Source organism: Talaromyces amestolkiae, assembly GCF_001896365.1.
Source record: "Talaromyces amestolkiae strain CIB chromosome Unknown scaffold3.1, whole genome shotgun sequence".
NCBI lineage: Eukaryota > Fungi > Ascomycota > Eurotiomycetes > Eurotiales > Trichocomaceae > Talaromyces > Talaromyces amestolkiae.
The window spans coordinates 1,553,433-1,575,506 of NW_024468039.1; the positions used below are offsets into that span (position 1 = coordinate 1,553,433).

At 45.2% G+C, this 22,074-nt stretch overlaps 8 protein-coding genes across 8 annotated transcripts; 3 read left to right on the plus strand and 5 right to left on the minus strand.

The window, feature by feature from the left end:
* Positions 1–247: 247 nt before the first annotated feature.
* BHQ10_002555 (uncharacterized protein) lies at positions 248–1,688 on the minus strand (the record flags this gene model as incomplete). The annotated part of the gene is made up of 5 exons (XM_040874714.1): positions 248–570; positions 664–1,118; positions 1,183–1,306; positions 1,374–1,497; positions 1,548–1,688. The coding sequence occupies 5 exons, from the start codon at positions 1,686–1,688 to the stop codon at positions 248–250; spliced, it is 1,167 nt and encodes a 388-aa protein (XP_040731060.1).
* A 3,902-nt stretch (positions 1,689–5,590) lies between these two features.
* Positions 5,591–6,625, minus strand: BHQ10_002556 (uncharacterized protein; the record flags this gene model as incomplete). Its single annotated transcript, XM_040874715.1, has 2 exons — positions 5,591–5,764; positions 5,828–6,625. The coding sequence occupies 2 exons, from the start codon at positions 6,623–6,625 to the stop codon at positions 5,591–5,593; spliced, it is 972 nt and encodes a 323-aa protein (XP_040731061.1).
* Positions 6,626–7,674: 1,049 nt separating this feature from the next.
* Positions 7,675–8,972, plus strand: BHQ10_002557 (uncharacterized protein; the record flags this gene model as incomplete). The annotated part of the gene is made up of 2 exons (XM_040874716.1): positions 7,675–8,355; positions 8,421–8,972. The coding sequence occupies 2 exons, from the start codon at positions 7,675–7,677 to the stop codon at positions 8,970–8,972; spliced, it is 1,233 nt and encodes a 410-aa protein (XP_040731062.1).
* A 609-nt stretch (positions 8,973–9,581) lies between these two features.
* On the minus strand, positions 9,582–13,358 carry BHQ10_002558 (uncharacterized protein; the record flags this gene model as incomplete). The annotated part of the gene is made up of 4 exons (XM_040874717.1): positions 9,582–12,688; positions 12,748–12,855; positions 12,947–13,176; positions 13,231–13,358. 4 exons carry the CDS (start codon positions 13,356–13,358, stop codon positions 9,582–9,584), a joined length of 3,573 nt encoding a protein of 1,190 aa, XP_040731063.1.
* Positions 13,359–14,025: 667 nt separating this feature from the next.
* Positions 14,026–17,161, minus strand: BHQ10_002559 (uncharacterized protein; the record flags this gene model as incomplete). Its single annotated transcript, XM_040874718.1, has 7 exons — positions 14,026–15,045; positions 15,110–15,284; positions 15,351–16,130; positions 16,343–16,628; positions 16,715–16,797; positions 16,852–17,080; positions 17,143–17,161. 7 exons carry the CDS (start codon positions 17,159–17,161, stop codon positions 14,026–14,028), a joined length of 2,592 nt encoding a protein of 863 aa, XP_040731064.1.
* Positions 17,162–18,301: 1,140 nt separating this feature from the next.
* On the plus strand, positions 18,302–20,160 carry BHQ10_002560 (uncharacterized protein; the record flags this gene model as incomplete). The annotated part of the gene is made up of 2 exons (XM_040874720.1): positions 18,302–18,713; positions 18,764–20,160. 2 exons carry the CDS (start codon positions 18,302–18,304, stop codon positions 20,158–20,160), a joined length of 1,809 nt encoding a protein of 602 aa, XP_040731065.1.
* A 214-nt stretch (positions 20,161–20,374) lies between these two features.
* BHQ10_002561 (uncharacterized protein) lies at positions 20,375–20,812 on the minus strand (the record flags this gene model as incomplete). The annotated part of the gene is made up of 1 exon (XM_040874721.1): positions 20,375–20,812. One exon carries the CDS (start codon positions 20,810–20,812, stop codon positions 20,375–20,377), a length of 438 nt encoding a protein of 145 aa, XP_040731066.1.
* Positions 20,813–21,057: 245 nt separating this feature from the next.
* BHQ10_002562 (uncharacterized protein) lies at positions 21,058–21,864 on the plus strand (the record flags this gene model as incomplete). The annotated part of the gene is made up of 1 exon (XM_040874722.1): positions 21,058–21,864. The coding sequence occupies one exon, from the start codon at positions 21,058–21,060 to the stop codon at positions 21,862–21,864; it is 807 nt and encodes a 268-aa protein (XP_040731067.1).
* Between the last annotated feature and the right edge of the window lie 210 nt (positions 21,865–22,074).

Below are 22,074 nucleotides of genomic sequence, written 5' to 3' on the forward strand. Positions count from 1 at the left end.
TGGACAAGGCCGAAGCGACGAACAGTCGCTCTGTAGAAGGTACGGCTTGGGTGTAAATTAGCCAGATGATGGGTTGAGGTAGATGAAGAAGAGAAGATGAGAAGAATAGAAGAGAGAGAGAGAAGGACGACGGGGGAAGGAAGGTGGAGACGGCAACAACGCGGGGAAAGAAGCTCCGTCCGGGGCATGCTCGTCCTTCATCAGGTGACCGCCCCAACCCTAAGGGCGTTTCTTGCACCACCCTTTCCTAAAGTTGCCGAGTTGAAACCATAACTATGACAGAGGCATAAGATGCTGCATCATAAGTATGTATTCCCTCGACACGCAAGCCTGATCGTGCCGCCAAGTCTTTCCATTGCTGCGCACAACGTTCCTTGCCTGCAAATGCCATCATCATTGACAGATCAATCATCGTAGAATGCCAGTGAGCCGACTGATCCGGCATTACGATCTCATCGATTAATATGCGGGAGTCTGTTGACAGGGAAGGGGTCAGGTGTTGGAGAATACTCAGTGCGTCTGCGTCGGGCCAGTCATGCATGACTCGACGAAGATAATAGAACTTGGCGCCTAGAGTTACAAAGTAAGTTATAAAGATCATGAAAATGAGAACAAAATAGCAGCTTTGATATCGAGGTCAAAAATTGAAGATGGCTGGCTCACCTTTGATCGGTTGCGGCGTGAAGAAATCATGTGCCTGTGCTTCGATTCCCTCGATCACAGAAACCTGATCCAGGGTTTGCGGTAAGTCTTGAAACACAATGCGATGCAAAAGATTGGGGTATAATCTCCCAACCAGGACACTTTGATGACCATAGCCACCTCCAACATCCACGAAAAATGGAACTTCATCTGCCTTTGGAGTCGCGTGTGGGATTTGCTCGGCCGCCTTCTGAAATACTTCGACTACGTCAATCCACGCTGCCGAGGCCATTGCGGCCATTCCTTCATGAAAGTGCTCGAAACGTTTTTTATTCTGAGCAAACCACTCAAAAGGATGTAAATTGGTATTGTACGCTTTCTGGAATGGTGTATGTTTGTTATCTGTGATCTCTCGATAATTTGTGGTAGCCAGGAAATCGAAAAGCTCACGAGCCACCGGAATATTTGTCTCGAATCTGATATGAATCAATTAGCGAGACTTCGCTTCTTGAGTATTAATATGATGTCACTTATTCTTACCCGTGAAGGACTTGACCTTGCACTCGAGAATTAGTAAAAAATCGGGTGATGTTGTTGGCCGTGTATCGGCCGTTCGGGTTTTCTTTGATAACGTTCATAGATGCTAGATACCGAAGGATTCTCGCTGTAGGAAACGGTGCCAGTCAGAATCAACCCTTTAAATCGAAACGCAGCGAGTTAAGACCACTGACTAAGAAGCTCAGATGTTACGCCTGTCGCTTTTGCAATCTCATCAATATCCAAGGATTCAGACTTATCGAGTGCTTGGAAAAGTTGCACATGAACAGCAACACGAAACATTGCAATAAGTATATTCTACTAACATCAGCATCGATCTTTCAACAATATGGGGTTTTTATACGTACAAAATTAGAAAGTCGCATCAGCATTTCCATGGGATCTTCAATTTCTGACTGCAATTTGTTCAATGTGCTCAAAATCTCCTGACGACCAGCTTTATCAGCGGTCTGCGCCAGAGTTCTAATTTGTGCTGCGGCCAACTCCATTTTTTTTGTGTTGTATTCAACGAACAAATTTCGGTGCTAATTCTAATATGTATCTTGCAAATACTTTCGATAGTGTAATTACCCCGGGCGTCTTTGATATATAGTCCTCGAATGTCTTTTATGCTCTAAATTTATTATCATCGGCCGTGATTACTGCATGCGGTGGGATCGGGTTTAAACACTCGTTGGCTCGGACTTCCACGTCAGGTTAGGGTTCAGAAGGATTGAGTGAAATCTTCAGAGCATTTTATTAATCAATTGATTGTCCATCGACTATGAGTATGACTCCGAAGTCTTTGTCATCATTTTCATCTTGATTTATGCCGAATGTATTAAGTCCGACGACTACACACGCATCGGATATGATTACAAATATAGAGACGTTGTCTTCTCCATTTCATCTGCCTATTCAATCACTAATGGTAGGGTCAATGCCCTCACCTTGTTGGTTTATGTCAAAGAAAAGCCCACCGAGGAAATCCAGGTCACTGTCGATCATAAACTCGCCCAAGTCTATGTTATCAGAAAATGGATTCCCACGGTTATTGAGCAATTCTTGTTGTTGCTGTTGAGGTGACCTTGGACCGGGATTGGAATTGAGAGCCGTCAGTGCTAATATCTGTGACAAATATTCGACGCACCGTTCAATAACACTATTGCCACTATCCAGATGACGAAGTGCATCCAAGGCTAGCTCGAGATACGGCCTTGATCTTTCGGCAAACTCCCACGCAGCAGGATTCTTAGCACTCTCCGTCGCTGAGACCAAGAGAGAACTAAAAATAACCAGTCCAGCGTTAAAGGCTGGAAACTTAGGGTTAGATTACCCATGAACATGATGGCTGGCGTAGTAAAAACAGGCATGAGACTTACTGTAATACAAAGAATAATTCCAAGCTCCCAAGAGGTTGCGACGCCACCCATCCGCAGTAACAATGGTATGGACAGTTGAAATAATGATGATTGCTGATTCAACACAATTAGAAATGTTGTCTATCTCGACCTGCAGCTGCGATTTATCTCCGGTTTCTGCGTTCGTACTATGCCAATAATTCTGATTTTCCCTGTTCAAGAATCTTTCCAAGGACTGTCGATGAAGTAGAATACGTAGATTGTGGAAACGCATGGAAAGCACAATATTGAATCGTGCAGTGACCACATTTTCACTTTTCATAATATCGATATCTGTGGCTGTCAAGGGGCTTTGGAGAACATGAAGACCTAGGGAAGGTACTAGTTCGTACTGCCATTTGTTTAATTGGCGATTGCCTTCGTAAATTGAGGATGTAAGACCCTGGGGTGTATCACGGCTGTCAAACCCCAGATTTTGGCCGTAACAAGTGTCGATCACGTTATACATCACGAAATAAAGTTGACTAATCGAGTTAGTGATAAGGATGTTAGAGCAAATTATGTTAGACTCACATTGCAGCGGTAAAAAAGCAACCATCGAGATGCGCGTGAGTGGCTGGCTGGGGAAACTGGCCCATCATCTGCATCCCAAGTAGAGGCATTTCAAGCCGAATATATGACTGGGGTATGACACAGGGTCGACCGAAAGTCATGCTCAGTGTCCTGATTTAAAAGCTCTAATTAGATTCGAGGCCACAACCAACAAAATGTGATTACAGAGTAATACCTATCCAGCAACACACATCCAAACCACGTTCTCTTGCGAATCTCGCATTCTAGAGGAGAAAAGCCTCTATTCGACTCCGGAGAGTGTATACCAAGCCGAAAAGCTGCTGTGATTGCAAGGCCGTGATTGGATAAGGCTTGCGCAGATTTCTGAGTACCTTGAAGGTACTGTCCCAGAATGAGCAGATATTGCACTTAAATAGAATGATGTCAGCATTTATACAACAAATAAAGCTTAGTAGGAATCAAAATGTTGCAATCCGTAAAGTGTGAATGACTGGAGAAATGTCTTCGTAAGACGTAATGTAAATATACTTACCCATCTCGAGACTCGTGTTCCGTCTTGAGTCCTGATCACACAAGGCATTTGCACGCTGAAAAAAGATATCTGATCTTTCGATCCGCTGTTGCGCGGGTATATCGCCATCGTTACATAGACTCATTGCGATCGCAAAGATGATATTGAGGAGGCCTAGCCACGTTCTCCTTACGTTATTGAAGTTGTTGCTTTTCATTTGAAGATATGTTTCCCGGAATGATGGTTCATGAATGAATGGAAGCAATTGACCCGTCTTTGAGAAATAAATATCGAGAAGATCCCAGGATTGCTCATCAGAAGGAAGCTCATAACTTCCTACTCGTGTATCATCAAGCACTCTTTCTGTTGATTCGTGGGCAGGCGGCCGAGACTTCATTCGGTTCTCATGTCTTGTCTTAACCGGGACAGATGATAGAGAAGTACTACTGTGCGAAACTTGAGAGATCGCCTGTGAAATATGCCGCATGAAAGCAATATTTGACGATGGGCCTTACAGTGTCACTTTAGTTGCTGTACTGACAAACGTAAGAAGCGGTCAAACTAACCAAAAAAACCGGGATCTTTTTCGTTTTGAAATTGAACAGCCGCCATGCCATCTATAGCGTCCTCCGAGTTGTCCAATCCCCGAGTCTCATTTTCACTCGAGTTGACGACGGATGAAACCATCCTCATGTGACTAGATTGATGCTCAGTACTGCTTGCTGATTTCCCATGGCGCCCATATGAATCTGATTCTTCGTGAAACGGCGTGAAGATGGTTTTTGCGGTGATCTCTGTACGACCCTCACGTAGTGAGCGTATGAAGTCCTCAATCTGGGAGACTCGATGCTCCAATTGTGCAACATATCTTCATGACACAATATTCACATTCAGCATTACTCATCACAAACTTAACTATTTTTGGTTCATGGGGTTTCCTTACTCCTTGCCTAAAGTCAGATTTGGAGAATCTCTAACTTGTTGATAGACACAATCACTGCCTAACTCTTGGCACATTGAGCATTTTGGGCGAGAGCCGTCACACTTAGCGCATGGTCAACACAATAGAATAAAGCAGCTAGCCGAACACTGCGCACCGATCTTCGAATTTGAGGTGTATTCGCCACTTACTTTTGATTTACGGCTTCGACATGTGCCACAGGCCAATGCAATACGTCGTCGTTTAATTGGCGCTTCTTGACCCCCGCTCTCGATAAGAATATTGTTAGTCAATAGGTCCCCGTTAGTAGTGGACACAACTTTGTCGGGTTGTGCATTGGCGGGGATGGCGGGACTTCGGTGCTCGTGCCGCCTATGACGAGACCTGCTGGATTCCGAAGATGTGGGGGGCATGTCCAGTGGAGAAGCAATAGCCCTCGTCTTCTTTTTTGGTGATGGAATTGATGGAAGACACGGACAAATGTCCGACTAGCGTCTGAGGAGTGTTGGGTAAAACAAGAAAAGCCCGGGGACTTCGGGAAGGGGATCATTGCCCCCTTTATATGCCTGACTCAAACTGTGTCAACGTAAATATGGGTCTTCAACAGCTAAATAGACGAAATGTTTAGGTTCGAAGGAAATCGTGAGGCCAACCCCACAAGCCCTTTGATTGTAGTAACAAAGTCGAAACTTTCATGGCTCTCGGAATTCGGGGACTTTTTTTGTTTTGCCATCACATTGTCTAGAAAAGGCACAAAATTCATCTCTTATGCAATTAAGAAGCAAAACTTCAACAGATATATCAATTTAATGAAATGATTCGTAGCTTGAGGTTTCGATCGCTTAGCTAGCTAGTCGAAGTACTTGATGCTCACAAGTTTTACTAGGGTGTTTATATGCGAAATTACGTCTATCACAACTAAATTTGAAATGCCAATCTTCATTCCATTAAGTATTTCAGACTCGGTAAAAGTTTCCAACGATGAATATGTCGGATTAAGCCTCTCGTCTAAAAATTGGTTCGGCCTTACTTCCAGCGAGACGTGAAGTCGAGAATATGTCCCTGCACTTCCTTTTGGTGACTGGCACCCAAGAAATGAACTCCGTTTTCTATAATTACAAGTTGGGCGTCAGTTGAATTGACAAAATGTGAGATTCCTTCCTGTGCATTTGCAACGGTAAATACGACATCTGCAGTGCCCTAGATAAAAAGTAAGTGAAAGTTCACACACATTATGCCATATAGCGATGAATGAAATCTCACATGCAACCAAAGTACCGGGCATTTAATGTATGGCAGCCTTTCGTATAAACCATCTCGCGAGACAAGGTTGATCGCAGCCATGCAAATTTTCTTCTTACCCTCATCTCCTTGATACGTTTTTCTGATGATTTCGGCCCAAAACGCCCTCGTGGGAGCATCGGCATCCTTCCCATGCCCGATATCCATGAGATAATCGTAATAATCTTGTCCGGGTTCGAAGTCGTCTTTGGGTGTTAAGTCAGCCGCAAGCTGGACAAATCCGGCAGTTGCTGTCGGGCAATCCCAACAGCCTAGGTCACGGCTTCGAGGAGACTCAGAATCCATGGATGTCCCAATCACAACAAGTCCCTGAATCTTGATAGATTGAAGATCAACAATTAGTACAGTCGAGCTAATCTGAAGCATTGTAGGGGGAAAAAAACCAACTCTCTCTGGTGCCAATAGCGCCATCTGCGTAACTATCCATCCGCCTTGAGATGTTCCTACTGCAAACACTCGATCAATACCAAGTGCGTCCAGGAGCTGTAGATTGACAGATGCGGAGTCCCAGTACGTCCATGTCTCGCTTTTTGTGACTGTCGCTCCATGACCCAGTGGTTCGATTGCAATGAGATTCACAGCCTTTGTCAATTCATGACTCTCAAACTCGGCATTATAATAGTCGACGGTGGCGGTAAATGGATTCACCAGCACTACAGTTGGCTTTGTAGAATCAAAATTAGGAGTAGACGTTCTATAGCCTACTGCAGTCCCTCCAAGATGAGGGACCCGTAGAGTTTGTCTTGAGGTAGTTGCCATCGTTCAGGAATCTCGGAAGTGAATAGTGAATTGTAGAGGCTTTCGACAACCTTGTATCTGCGAGGAGAAAGACCAGAAGAATGGGTCAACTCCTTGTTATATATACACTAGCTGTATTCTGAAGTTCTATTGCCCTAAATGAAAGTTCCCCTCCTTCCCCTCCTTTTCGCGATCTGTTAGTCACACTTCGCGCATGCCGCCCCGAATTATGTTGGGTGAAGGCCCCCATAATCTTAATCTGGGAGGAGATCGTTCTCGATCATGCTCCTTCTGACTCAGCTTAGTCAGTCCGCTTAGTATACACTCGTAACTTCTTAAATCAATTAAGATCTACGATAGCTTACTCGCTCTAAAGTTTATTCTGTTTTAAGGTATTTAGGTCGTGTGTATACATACTCACCCTCAATGCTGAAATGACATTCTTGACAAGTGAAAATGGAAAAAACCCCGCATAAGTGCCAAACCCAAACTTGAGAAACTGAGGGTGCAGATACTATAAATTACAATACAGGACCAATAGCCGGGGCATGCATGTACAATTCGTGGACGTGCACCTATTTTCCCCTTCCCTATCTCCCCTCCCGAAGTCCCCGGACACTGACATATTCCTAGAGTCCACAGTACTGGGCAAGTAACCATGCATTATTTAAAATGCGGCATGGTAAATGCGTAGGAAATAGAAACTGCAAAGAAAAGATAGTACTTCTCTGTTAACGAATTCCTTAGATCTGAGCTGTCCTAGTGTACCGTGAGAAAAATGGTAAGAGATATCTGTATCAAAGTTCATTCACAAAGGTAGATCCTTGAATATCGCTAACTAGAAAGTGAAAAAAGACACGAAATATTCATGTTGGTATAGTCGGTGCTGGTATTGGTGGCCTAGCGGCAGCCATAGCACTTCGGCGTGCTGGAGCAAGCGTGACAGTGTTGGAAGCCGCTGATGAGCTCGGAGAAGTAAGTACTAGTGACTGAAATCTTCAATCAACTATAACTAGAGAGTAAGACCCTAACATAGCTTTTGTGCTTTGAAGATTGGCGCAGGAATTCAAATGACGCCAAATGTCTCTGTGCTTCTACAGCGCTGGAAAGTTGCGGATGTGATAGGCGAGAACCTGGTCCAGTTCGAAGAATTGAATATGCGGCGAAAAGACGGAACACTCGTTGGACACACAGATATCGCCACCATCGAGCGTAGCTTGAAGCGCCCATGGTGGGTTGTCCACCGTGCGCACCTCCATGAAGGCCTAGTTACCATCGCAAAAAGGAACGGGGCCATTATTCATATTGCGTCTCGAATTGCCGAGGTTGACTCCAGCAACGACAAACCCACAGTCACAACAGATAAGGGGGTCAAATATGAATTTGATCTCATCTTGGGTGCAGATGGAATCAATAGTATAGTACGAAAGAAACTGTTTCCTCACGTCACCCCTGAACCACCAACAACGAATTGCGCATATCGCGCGATTGTGCCCTATGAGCAAATTCGCAAGGACCCAGTGGCAAAGTCCATTGTTGAGAAGCTGACAATGGAAGTCTGGATGGCCCCAGGTGCTTACATCATTACATACCCCATTAGCGCTGGCAAGGGCTTCAACCTGGTACTGTCTCATCATCGACCAGAGAAGCTGCGCGCAACTCAGAATGAGGTGCCTATCGAGGAGATGAGAGAAGAGTACAAGGATTTTGATCCCCGTATTCAGCGAATTGTCGATATGATCCCAGAAACGGTGAGTTGTACTCCTTTTAGATGGATCTTGATTTTAATTGAGTCCTAATATCTGCTTTTGTGTAGTCTCGATGGCCGCTCATGGTGACTGGGCCGTTGGAAAGCTGGTCTTCAGCAAACAAAAAGGTTGTGTTGATGGGTGATGCCGCTCATTCTATGGTCAATCATATGGCTCAAGGCGCGGCTACATCTATGGAGGACGGAGCATTCCTAGCCAAATGCATTGGTGCTGTGGTGCAAGGCAAAATCGACCTTAAGGATGCAGTGTCATTGTATGAGAAAGAGCGCATGCCGAAAGCTTATTCCAAGCAACAGGTCTCATACATTAATGGCGCAATATGGATGCTTCCAGATGGCCCAGAGCAACAGGCTCGTGATTCGTCGATGGCACCAGAGCTCGCGGGGAAGTACTTTGTCCGAAGTGCCAATTTATACGGTGATCCTGAAACCGTTCTCGACGTCTATGGTTATGACGTTGAGGCTCATGCTGATGCTGCTGTGGCAAGGCTTATCAACAAAGGCAAAGAGCCTGCACATCTTGTTACAGGCGTGACGCCGGAAATGCAGGAAAAATATATGGATTGGTTTCTACCATCACGAACGGAGAGCAAGCTTTAGGAAAAGGGGCGGCTATTGTAAAGTTTTTGGAAATATTTACCTACTTGTGTTATTTACTGCAGTCACCTTTGGCATGAAAATTAAAAGAAGTGAAGCTTCCGTGACTCTCATTAGACCTTGCATATTATAATTTTGCCTGTGGTTTTTAAACTGCCTGCATCATTACGTGCACAACCCAGAATCTCAATCTGTGTTTTGTGGCATTTGCTGAGACTACCCGTTGAAGTTCATTAAGTTCATAAGGACCGGATATTGTTCGTCCTTCACAAGGAGACCATTGCCTATGACAAGACTTGCTAAAAATCGTTACTACTTACAATAGTAAGTCAGTATATTTTGATCGCTTTTAGCATGTAAAATCCAAATATATATAAAAGAGCCAAGTGACAAATAGAGCCTGAAGATATTGTCAAAGTTATACCCGGAATATGGCGACGCAATATTTACTAGTGATTTCATGCCTAGTACTGGTCGTCTCACAATCTATTTCAGCTACATTTAAGCCTGTTTGACGAAATTATATTATAGTCGACCTTTATGGATGATAATGGTAGAGATAACATGACATATAATAATATAACAACATAAAAAAAATCTCTTATCTTGTGATTAGATCAATCTATCGCGTGTGGAAAAGTCATCACTTCGAAAATTTTTCCGGTATGCCATCAAGAACCTTCCAATTGCCAGATGGCCGTTTGCGAGCGCGAGCTTCACCACTCTCTTTTTCTTGATCTCAAAATCTTCAGTATAGGGGTGGAAGTTCAAAAGAAGATGCAATGTATCTAATCTGCCATTTTCGGCAGCTCCTTCTATAGCAGTCCGTCCATTCTCTAAAGCAGGAGGTGCGTTGATGTCAGCTCTGGCAGCAAGCAACATCATAACAATTCGAATGTTGCCGCTGATGGAAGCACCTTGTAATGCAGTTACGCCGTTGAATTGAGCAGCTGGGGCATTGACGTCTGCATTATGCTGAAGAAGGTATTGGGTCAATTTGAGATAACCCGAGCTCGCTGCTTGTTGAAGGGCTGTTCGACCTCCTCGTGGACTAGGTAAGCCGTTTATATCCGCTTTATATTCCATCAATAGGGTCACCATCTCAAAGTAGTTCATTGACACTGCTATCTGAAGTGCCGTCTTTCCTCCAGCAACGGAATTTGCTGGAGCACTGGCATCGGCTCCTCGTTCTAACAGCAATCGAGCAATATCGATATTTCGAGAGTCAACAGCGGTTTGCAAAGCAGTGACTTTCGTAGCTTTCCATTCAGATACCCAACGATGATTCACATCTGCGCCAGCATTAAGTAAGCATTGTACCATTTCAAAGTCCCCCATCTTGGCTGCTATCTGAAGAGATGATTCCAGCCCTGGTGAGTCGTTCACCTCAGCACCATGTTCAATTAGGAACCTGACAAACGATGCGTTGCATTTCCAAGATCGTAGGGCTCGGTGGAGAGCCCCGCGCCTCATATTTGGATCTGAAGTAATCAGATCCGGATGAATATCAAGAAGCATCTGAACCATTTCTTGATTGCATTTTTCGATAGCACCTCCTATTGCTGTCGTTCCATTTCTGTAATCCCCGCGTGCTCTGACATCGGCACCAGAGTCCAGTAGAAATTTCACCATCTTTGAGTGGCCACATTCAGTGGCTGCCTGCAGAGCAGTTCTACCATATGAAGAACTTGGTGGTGCATTGACGTCTGCTCCATTACTGATTAAAAGCTTCACTAACCGTTCGTTTCCCTCAGATGAGGCCCTTTGAAGAGGGGTATAGTTGGGGGAGATTCTACTGTAGCCGATATTCGGTTTCGCGCCTCTTTTCAAGAATCTTTCGGTCATGTCAAAATCTTCCATGTACACTGCAGCATGAAGAGCTCCAAAATGCTCGAGACCTGCAGGGGGTACAAATGGGGCACCAGCACGCAAAATTAAAGATACCATTTCGTTTCTCACCTTCAGGTTGCAAATTCGAATGCTTTCCTGGATCGCCAAAAGCCCCTCCTTGCAATTCGCATTTACGTTAACGGATGCACCTGCATCAAGTAAAATTCTGACTGCTTCAATATTTCCTTTCGCTATTGCAACCCGAAGTGCAGACTTGTCGTTGTCGGAGGATACAGGGGCGTTAACGTCAGCTCCTTCATCTATCAGAAAGCTCAACAGCTCTGTATCTGAATGGCGCGCAGCTGCTTGAAGCGCCGTAAGGCCCCCTGAAAGAACACTCGCGCCCGCATCAATGTCGGCATTCTTTAGGAGAAGGATTCGAACAAGCCGCAGGTTGCCGACCATAGCAGCAATTTGGAGGGCCGTGTGGCCACACTTGCCCTTGGGCCTCGCATCGACATGCGCCCCGGCACTAAGGAGCATTCGTGTCATGGTAATATTCTCTGCCCGAACGGCGGCTTGTAAGGGGGTCAAGACAACCATTTCGTCCCAGTCAGCCTCCTCAAATTCCATTTTCAAAGCTTTAAGTGGAAATGCACTCATACTCAGATTGACATCAGCCCCTTCCTCAAGTAAGACTTGGACTGTCTCCCAATTCTCATGATCAGCAGCTATCAGAATAGGTGACTTGAATCTAAAAAGAGTATTTTCATCATTAGAATCTACGTCGGACTCTGATTCTGATCCAGTAAGGCCGGATTTATCGTCATTGCGATGTCTGACTGCATGTGTATCGATACCCGCACCCTTGTCTATCAGAAGCTCTGGAATTTCCGCGCCTGAGTAACGTCTGCAAGCAATTTGTAAGGCAGTACCACTTTCAGAAGTCGTAAAGGTGTTAGGGTCTGCCTTCCATTCAAGAAGTAGACTCACTATATCCTTTCTGGATTGACTCACAGCTAGTTGAAGCGCTGTGAGCCGAGAAGAGTCCTGCGGAGGGTTGACATGAGCTCCGGACTCAAGTAAGAGCTGCACTATTTCGATTGAGCATTTGTAAGTGTTGCATGCAAGCTGAAGTGGCGTCTCGTCGGCTGTGACTGGATTGAGATCGGAACCGTTCTCTATCAAGAGCCTGACGCATTCTATATTTCCATGTATAATCGCTAAAGAAAGTGGTGTCCGTCGCACAAGATTTCCTCGCGTAGCATCCACATCCACCCCATAATTGATCAGTGTTCGAACGATCTCTATTTCGCCTAGCTCGGCGGCGCTGGCCAGACAATTGCTCATGAATATTTCATTGGTCGTATTTGCTGATTGCAAAAAGTCTCCTAATATGGCCTGAAACTTGATTTTTGCCAGTAAAGCCACCAATTTATTCATTGCGAGAGGTGACAATAGATTGTTTGACGACAAGTAAACACAGAGACTCAAGTAGTGCGTGACATTGTTCGAGCGATCGGATTGAAATATATTCTTCGCCTTTCTGATGAGATCACTATGGACATATTCCATAGTAATAGGCTCGAGAGATTCACTCAGGTCGCTAAGGTTTCGAACCGGCTTAGAAAAAGAAAATAGTTCTCCCGTCCCTTCCATAATCTCTTTGTTGAGATTTTCAAAGTCACAATAACCGAATGCACCTGGAGGAACATGCGTCGTAGTCGAAGCAGGGCCAATGTCTGTGTCTGTCACAATATCCAGACCTGCTTGATCAAAGGTTTGGTGTGTTGGGAAAGTAAATAATTCTGAGACGTCGATTGGTGATGCAAAGTTAATATTGTCAGTGGCTGCTTCGAAGCTAGGCCTACCGACATCTGGACCGACGACTGTTTTTTCTGATAAGCCCTTTGAGTGAAAGACTAAATAAGAAGTAATTATAACGTACGTGATTCTAGAGGATTAGGAAACCAATCCCACCGAAGAGAAGATGAATCTGTACCTTGCACATCTGGTTTTGGAGTCCCGACAACGATTCCCTCTGGAGTAGGCGGTCCTGAACTATGAATTAACAACCTTTCAAAATAGAGTCGGGGGTTTGAGATTTGATTTCCGCGTCGAAAAAACCAAACCTAGGAATTACATACCGATATCACCGTTAACCGTCTCTAGATATTGCGCTGTTGGCAGAACATGACGAGCTATTGCCTTTCTGACCTTGGGCTCAGGTATCATGTTGCCATCTTTCCGCACCGGACCGGGATCCTTTCCCTCGCGTTTACGTTTCTCGCGACGGTGTGCAATAAATTTCCAATCTTCGCTAGTGAGATTCTTCTTGAAAGACCACTTAGTGAACTGCCTGGTATACTGTTCGTTGCTAGGAGATATTAGCTTGATTTGTCACACAATGCCTCCGTACTGGCGGACTCACCTTTTAGAAAAACTGTATTGCTCGAACATGTATTCTCGAATTTGGTCAACAGTGAGACGTTCGTATAAAGCTTTAAGCTCGGAGCGATGCTTTTCCCACGCTACGTCCTCCTTCTTGGAGCGAGCCATGGTCCACGATTGGATGAAAGGCTGCTTAGGGTGCTACTCTTGCAATAATATGACACCGAAGACTTCTTTTTCAAAAGTGAATGGGGCAATGCTTAGCGATTTAATTATGATTTAGGTATTGGAAGGGTTCTTAAATATTTCAAAATCCTCACTGAAAGGAATGCAATGTTTTTATTGGCTCTTGCCTAAATCGCAAAATAGCATTTTGCTCTCAGCCTTGTCTACAAAAAAGCAATACAAGAAACTCACCAACAAATGAAAATGGGGCTGATTTTTGGCCATGGCCAATCAAACTTATCTACAAGCATTTCCACGTCCCTGAATGTCGCTGTAGTGTCGTTTTTGATAGGCTAATGCCATTCTACTGATGCAATCAGCCTGCATATCTTATTGGCTCATGCCATTTTTGCACTTTGCAAGCCTTCAGGTCAACTAGTCAGGCTGCCAGATAGGAGAGGACGACCGTGTCATCCCTGTCACCACAAATTAGGGCCCATATTTGTTGGCAGACCGCAATTTTAAAAGGGGTAAAATAATTGTAACGTCTTGTTTGCTCAACATTGAGCCGGAAAATATTAGCACATGACACTATGAGAGAGCTCCTTGTACATTGGTGCTCAAATTGATGCAGCTGAAAACCACTTCTTCTATATCTCTGGAATTATAGCTAGTAGTGGGAACTATGCAACAAGTCATTTAGCAGCCCATCAATGTCCGACATTCCATTCCATCCCCCCAGATCTGTTTGTAGAAGGTCATCAAATAGGTTCGGATACTCTGATGGTGGATTCTGAGTAGAGACGTATGGTTGAATTGTGGCCCAGGTTCCTATAGATACGTTCCCAATGCTCTCTGCAGATGTCTGTCCTTGGATATTACTGCTTGGGGTCACTGTGAATTGATCGAAATCTCGAGATGATCGTTCCAAGTTTGTTGGTTGCATATTGCCGTGTCGCGAACTCACAGCACTGAAACGACCGCCGGACTGCAATGTCGAACATGTTGTCGGCTGACTTTTTAATAAACGCTGGATGGTAACAGTTGACAATTGCGCGATGCAGTCCCGTGCACTGAGAGCTTCAGCCCAGTGTTCACCAATGCTGCTCAGAACATTTTGTGCAATATTGAACTTGATCATGAGCTGATCTATTGAGAACTTCGAAGCTGTCCTTGGAAATTTCCAGATACAGTGCAGTAGAATCAGAGTGCCCAGAAACACCGAATGCACTATGAACCGGCTGTAAAGCAGATTTCCCTTTTCGTACAAGTCGCCGAAACACTGAAGCAGCGCAAATGCATGCTCGGAACAAGTATCAAATATCTCGTCTGCTGGATCTGGAATTGCAGGACTGGGCCGCAACAATAATACCATAAGCTCATGATACTTTGCAATACAATATTCTTTCGTGCCACTATCGTCGTTTCCTGTATGCTGCAATGCATCATAGTACCAACCTTCGAGAGTCGCCATCATATCTCGCTGCCAGGCGAAGATATCTTTGACAGGGGGATAAGCGTAAGATGGAACGTCTCGACAGATACTGTGCATAACATATTTAATCTCTGAATTAAGCTGTGCCAGTTTAGAGAGACGGATTGAAATTGACATGTGCGATGGGTTAATGTCAGACGCGGATTGGTTTGCGGTAGCGGTGATGAGCTCGGCATCTGAGATATCTAGGGGAAACTATGAACATGTATGAGTCAGCTCATAAGGTCTATACGGCACAATTAAACCAGGCTTGACGAACTCTCATCTCACAAGCTTCATCTCTGACTCCAATTGGACGGCCCATCATCGTGCAAAGCGTGCGATCGATGGTATAAACTACCCAGAAGACACGAGTCCTCATTTCCTGTTTGAATACGGACATTGGATAATTTGGCGATGCCCGGAGGTCACGCTGGAGCCCAAGATCAACCACACTGGCAAGACATTGATAGTTAAGGTTCCATATATTGATCTTGCAAGACGGATTGTACAGAGCATACATCATTAGCAACAATAGACACTGGAGTGCTGCCATTGAGCCATGATTACAGATATAGTCAACGTGTTTCATTGCAGATGCGTAGTATCCATCCACAGGTAGAAATTGTTTGCATTGACGAGACAGATTCAATGAAGCGATCGCCAAAACCATGTATGTTTGAAAGCTGCTGATAGGATCGGCATCCTCCTGAGATCGATAAACCTCGTCGATCATTTGCATATGAGTCTGTTCATGCAGAAATGGGTAAAAAAGATGAATACTTCGAAAGTACTGGATTGATAGCTTCACTGCTACTTCTTTTTGCTGGGGTAATGATATCGGGGTATTCAGCAGTTCGACCGGGAAATGAGACACTTTCCCGGTGGCTGATATTTSGGGGAAGCTGTGTCTTCCTCGCCAGCCGGTATTTGAAAATATTCGTTTAGCAAAAAAGTAACCGCTGGAAGGCCCGATATACCGAGGGTCCTCGCCTCGGAACAATGAAACCAGGCCAATCTCGTGTGCCTGTTGGGTCTCGTCTTGGGCAAGGGGGGCTTCGTTATTCATACTTGATTGTTGGCGCATTTGATCCGGAAATTGTATTTCGTCTTGAATGACCTGTGTAGGTTGTGTTTGAGGATTATTCAAGCCTCTAGCTTCGACTAGTGGTGATATATCCGGCCGTTCATCCGAAAAGTCTGGGACTCGGTCGTTCCCAGTGTCTAGGTCAACAGTAGAACACTTCTCCCGAATGATTGATTCTAGCCATTTAATCCGATTTTCCATGTTGGCGATATATCTTCCGATTGTCAGCACAAAATTGGATTAGTAGCAGGAATAGTCGAAATCTCACGAGCGATGGACTTCCTGTATTCCATCATTGACACAGTCAACGCCTGCCTTTCGGCATGCGCCACATGAGGGTGTAGTCCCATCACACTGTCAAGTATGGACATTTTTGAAGTTAGAGGGGTGACACGAAATAGCGCTCTTGATGGCCAGATCACATACGCGGATTTTCCGCCGCTGGCAACGTCTGCATGCGGCTCGGTTCCGACCTCTTTTTGAGGAATCCATTTTTCATTCAGTTCCGGACCGTAGAATTGATATGTAATGTTGACAGATATCATGTACAACGACTGGTTGAAAAGCATTGAAAATGTCGAATGATCTTGTCGAAGGCGACTCTGAAAAATACAAAGTTTCCTGTTGAACGCGAGTTGTCTAACCGCTTTCGGATGTGGTTCCGATAGCATGGTTGGGGTTATTTCGAAATTCGAGATGTATGTACTCTCTGCTACTTTTAACATTGGGGTATTCCAATTCTAGTATGCGATTCTATACTTCACATAGCCTATTTAGTAACTAATGGGAGGAATTGACACATTTCCTCGTCTTCGGGATCGACCTCAAAATCAAATCGCACCAAATCCTCTTTGTATGGAAACATGTATGTAGAGGTCACCCTGGAAGAAGGTCAGTGTCGATCTGCTTACTATAAGATTAAGAGTAATTCATACCAATGGTGTTCCTGGCTTGCTTGGTATACTGTTAGAGCTGCCAGATCTTCGTGGTAGCTGACCAGGGCGATCTGGAATCCCTTGCTGCGATCAATGGGGTCGGTGACACTGGGGCCTCCGACAATAAGCCGTCCGTCTTTGACGCAGGAAAGGTTTTTCAATTTCTTGAGTTCCGTGACAAAGGTTTTCTTGTGTTCATCGCTGACTTCGGGACGGAATTTAAAAAGAACTGTTCGAAAAACGAATTAGCAAGATGAATCGGCAGTATCTGATACAGAGGAGGCGACTGACCAATGTGTACCAGCGTCATAGTGTCTAGGTATTTATGTAGGTAAAGTCAGATGATACAATGGAAATCGTATGCGAAATCATCGGCTTACTTTAAGCTACGTAGGATTTTATGATTGACTGAAACACCCGATCCATAAGGATGACGGATGTCAACCGGTCAATCCGCGGATGTCTTCCGTGGCGTACCAGGCTTTGTGATCAAGATTCTGATTAAGATGTAGGTGCCTTACTAGTACCAGCAGCTTCAGAAGCCCCTTCATCTCAGAATAGAGAAATGACCACCAAGATACCTGATAGACCGATCGTCATTCAAGGACAGAGCTGCGTTCCGATGTACAGGCGTCTACGAACACTTCCAGACCAAAAACGAGGCAGACCTCTTGATCCCTTTCTCAAAGTGTTCATTTACGTCGCCGAGCTAGACTTTCTATTGTAACCGACATAACTTACGGTTGCATTTTCTCTGTCGACTCGAAAGATAAATGGACCCTAGTCCTCGAATATGATGGCGAACCAAATAGACTTTTCTGGAATCGTATCACTAAGACCATTGTGATCCCGGATTTCAGGCAATACAATTTGACCCCGGTTTCTAGAAAGCTTCGAAAGCTTGCAGCATTTTATCATGGGGAACGCCTTCAAGGGCCGAATGATCTAGTCATCTCCAGAGATGAAGTCATACACTTCACTGACCAGGATATGCCTGGACTACAGGATCCCACAGGATTTGTTTTTCAGATATATTTTGACGGACAAGTCGATTCGTTGGTCTCTAATGGACCATCACCTCATTAGCGAGTTTTGAATCGTGATGAGAAGGCTTTATTTGTTGCAATGACACGGGACAATGCTGTATGGTATGTGCCTTTTCTACCGGATGGGTCAGTTCAACGGATTAGCCGATTCTCAACTTACTATGACCGCTCTCCAAAAGTTAGATTCAAGAGATTGGTGGTCGAGCGAACCGGCGAGAATCCGTTTGCTGTAAGACGGGAGCCTTCCGCGACCCGTCAGACATTGATCCGATTAAACTATTTCACCAAAACTCGGTTTGTGTAAGATGATTTCCATTTCACCAAGTATCCCAGGCAAATTTGATGGGTTTCTTTTCGCTGTTTCACCCTGGTACGAACCCATCAAGCAGTAAGTAAACACCATCATGGAAAATACGAAGCCTACAAACCAAGACTACGACTTGCAACAGTCAATTATCTCCACAACGGGACTACGAAGAGGGCTGACTTCATACGGAGATGCCCATTTCTCGTTGTTTTTGCGCAAAGTCTTTATCAAAGCCTTGGGTTATTCAGAAGATGCTCTGTCGCGCCCGATTATCGGAATTATCAATACTGGCTCGGGCTTTAATCCCTGTCACGGCAATGTGCCCCAACTGATCGAAGCTGCCAAACGAGGAATCCATCTTCATGGGGGTATCGCCATTGACTTTCCTACGATAAGCTTACACGAGGGTTTTTCCTACCCTACTAGCATGTTTTTGCGGAATCTCATGAGCATGGACACAGAGGAAATGATTCGCGCTCAGCCCGTTGACGCTTGTATCATGATTGGAGGTTTGTGCCATCCCTAAGATATGGGTCAATCCACGCTAATGCACAGTTAGGCTGCGACAAGACGGTTCCGGCTCAGATCATGGGAGGTATCTCCGCAAATAAACCTGTGTTGCCTCTTTTGACTGGGCCCATGATGCCTGGTAGTCACAGAGGGAAACGACTTGGAGCTTGCACCGATTGCCGAAACAACTGGGCGTCCTACCGAGCCGGCAAAATAGATATGGAAGAAATAGGAGCTATCAACGAAGAGCTAGCACCAACAATAGGCACCTGCGGCGTGATGGGTACTGCCAGTACTATGGCTTGTATTACGGCTGCATTGGGTCTAATTCCTCTACAAGGTGCTTCTGCTCCCGCTGTATCTGCTGGAAGGCTTAGGATTGCGGAGCAGACTGGTGCAAATGCTGTTGCTGCCGCCATAAACCAGCGGACCCCCCTGGACGTACTCTCATCCGACTCATTTTATAACGCTGCCGTCGTGCTTCAGGCTATTGGTGGCTCGACAAATGCCATGGTACATCTCATGGCTATCATCAATCGCCACCCAGCTGTTAGTGGCTCCATTAATTTGGGCACATTAGACGAGATTGGTCGTACGACTCCCCTCTTAGTCGACTTGAAGCCCAGTGGAGACAATTACATGACTGATTTCCACAATGCCGGTGGGATGTTATGTCTTTTGCATCGTTTACGGCCCTTACTCCGGGAATCAGCAAAGACAATATCGGGAGAGACTCTGGGTGAATTGCTGGATAAAAGTCCATTTAGAGACTTTGAATTTTCGCGCGACATCATTCGAACACTCAACAACCCTCTCCATCCCAGTTCCTCCCTGGTTGTAGTAAAGGGTAATATCGCACCCAACGGAGCTGTATGCAAAGCCTCTGCGTCCAAAGACAAACGACTTCTCAATCACAAAGGACCTGCGATTGTCTTTGAAAACTCCCACGAACTTGCTTTGCGTCTAGACGATCCTGATCTAGATGTATCTGCGGAATCGATTCTAGTCCTGAAAGGCATTGGCCCTATCGGAAATCCTGGTATGCCTGAGGCGGGCATGATTCCCATCCCACGGAAATTGGCCGCTCAAGGAGTTACAGATATGCTTCGAATATCAGATGGACGCATGTCTGGCACAGCTGGAGGAACTATTATTCTCCACGTCTCACCGGAATCTGCAATTCCAAACTCATCATTCGGAGTTATTCAGACAGGTGACACTATAATTTGTGATATTGCAAATCGTCTGTTGCAATTGGATATTAGTGATGAAGAATTACAACAAAGAATAACACAGCGTCAAAAGAGAATTGAGAAAGAACCAGACTCGATATGGAACGCAAGGGGTACTAGGCGAGGATACCGCGGTCTTTATGAGCGAGAGGTAAATCAGGCACATGATGGTGCGGACTTTAGATTCCTCACCGCAAAGGGCCCGAATTTTTAGACGGAGGAAAGGGTACTTATTTCCTTTCCAGAGATGTTAGCTTGGTGTAAAAGACTTGACATATTGATACGGGAATAAACCTCAACAGATATCTGGGTGAATACCCTCTATCGTCAAATACGACGTTTTTATGCAATATGACGTACTGAGCCTCATAAGAAAACTTCGTGACATGTGAAGTGAGCATGAAGGCTACAACAGGAGAGCTTTTCTATCAAGACTTTTGTCGGACATATTTAGTATGCAATCCCGTAGCAACGACCACCTTTTCTCCACCCTGAATTTTGGTAATTTCAGCCGACACAAATGCAAGAGTCCCTCCCATTTTCATTGACCGTCCAGTAATTTCCAGAACCTCCCCCTCTTTCGCACCAGTAAGGTAAGAGACGTGAATATCGGTGCTCACGCCTGTATAAGTCGAACCATAACTAGCAATAACCATGCCCGCAATCCAGTCAATAAGACACGCAGTCATAGTCCCGTGTAAGCTTCCTTTGGAGTTTGTGTGGTTTTGGTTCAGCAGGAGACGGGCGCGGATTGTGCCTTCGGAGGCATCCTCGATGGTGACATCGGTTAGGAGGAAGGCGTAGATAGGGCTGTTCGATCGTTGGGTCTCCCAGACATTTTGGACGTGGGTGAGCACAGAAACCATTGTATTTTGTTATGAGATGATAAAAAGCTCAAGAAAAAAGACCGGGCTCGTGTTGTTGTTGGCCCGTTGTTAAAGTGCAAAGCGGAGAGGTTCCGATAATTCGGATGCATCCGCTCCGTAAACATACGTACCAGAAGATCGGATTGTTGAGGTGATTGCAATCGCGACACAACAAAAGCACATCCGGAAGGGACCGCAAATCTTTTCATCTGGCAATTTACTACCAATTTGCTCAATTAGAAACGATGCTACGACTAGACAACAAAGTCGTCCTCATCACCGGCCTCGGCCAAACAACGGACGAAGGCTGGGGCATTGGCGCCGCAATAGCCTGTAATCTTGCAAAACAAGGCGCAGTTATTTTCGGCGGCAACAGATCATTGGCATCAGCGCAGCGCACAAAATCCCGCATTGAGAGCGCTGGGGGAACATGCGATGTCCAGGAGACAAATGTCACCGATTCAGCTTCCGTCAAAGCATTGGTAGACGCCTGTATGCAACGACATGGTCGCATTGACATCCTCGTCAACAACGTCGGAAAATCCGAGCCCGGCTGTCCAGTGACCATGGCGGAGGAAGTTTGGGACTCGCAAGTCGATCTAAACCTGAAAAGCGTCTATTTGACCTGTCACCATGTACTACCCATTATGGAGAAGCAAGCAACTGGTTCAATTGTGAATGTTTCAAGTATTGCCGGATTACGGTATATTGGGAAGCCGCAAATCGCATACTCGACTACCAAGGCAGCAATAATACAATTTACAAAGGCTACGGCAGTTATATATGCTGGAAAGAATGTGAGGTTGAACACTGTTGTGCCGGGTCTGATATACACCCCGTATACACGGGAGATGGCGAAACGGTATGCGCCTGGTGAAGATGAAAAGGAATACATGCGTAAGCGGGATGAGCAGGTACCGATGAATCGTATGGGGGACGCCTGGGATGTGGCTAACGCAGTCGTGTTTCTTGCTGCTGATGAGTCCAAGTACATTACAGGTCAGGAATTAGTAGTTGATGGAGGTATTACTTCATCGACAGGAAGGGTGTAACACCTTGTCCCTGATTGTATTTAAATCAGAATACCATATTTCATACCATCGTACCATAAGTCCGTGTCGACACTAATGACTTATTTCAATACCCGAATGCAAGATCTGAGCATTTGATCCTATCTAGACAGTGTTAACATTTACACAACAATCTTTGAATGCACTAAGTTGCTAGATCGGTGCATGACATTGGTGTGTGATAAATTACAG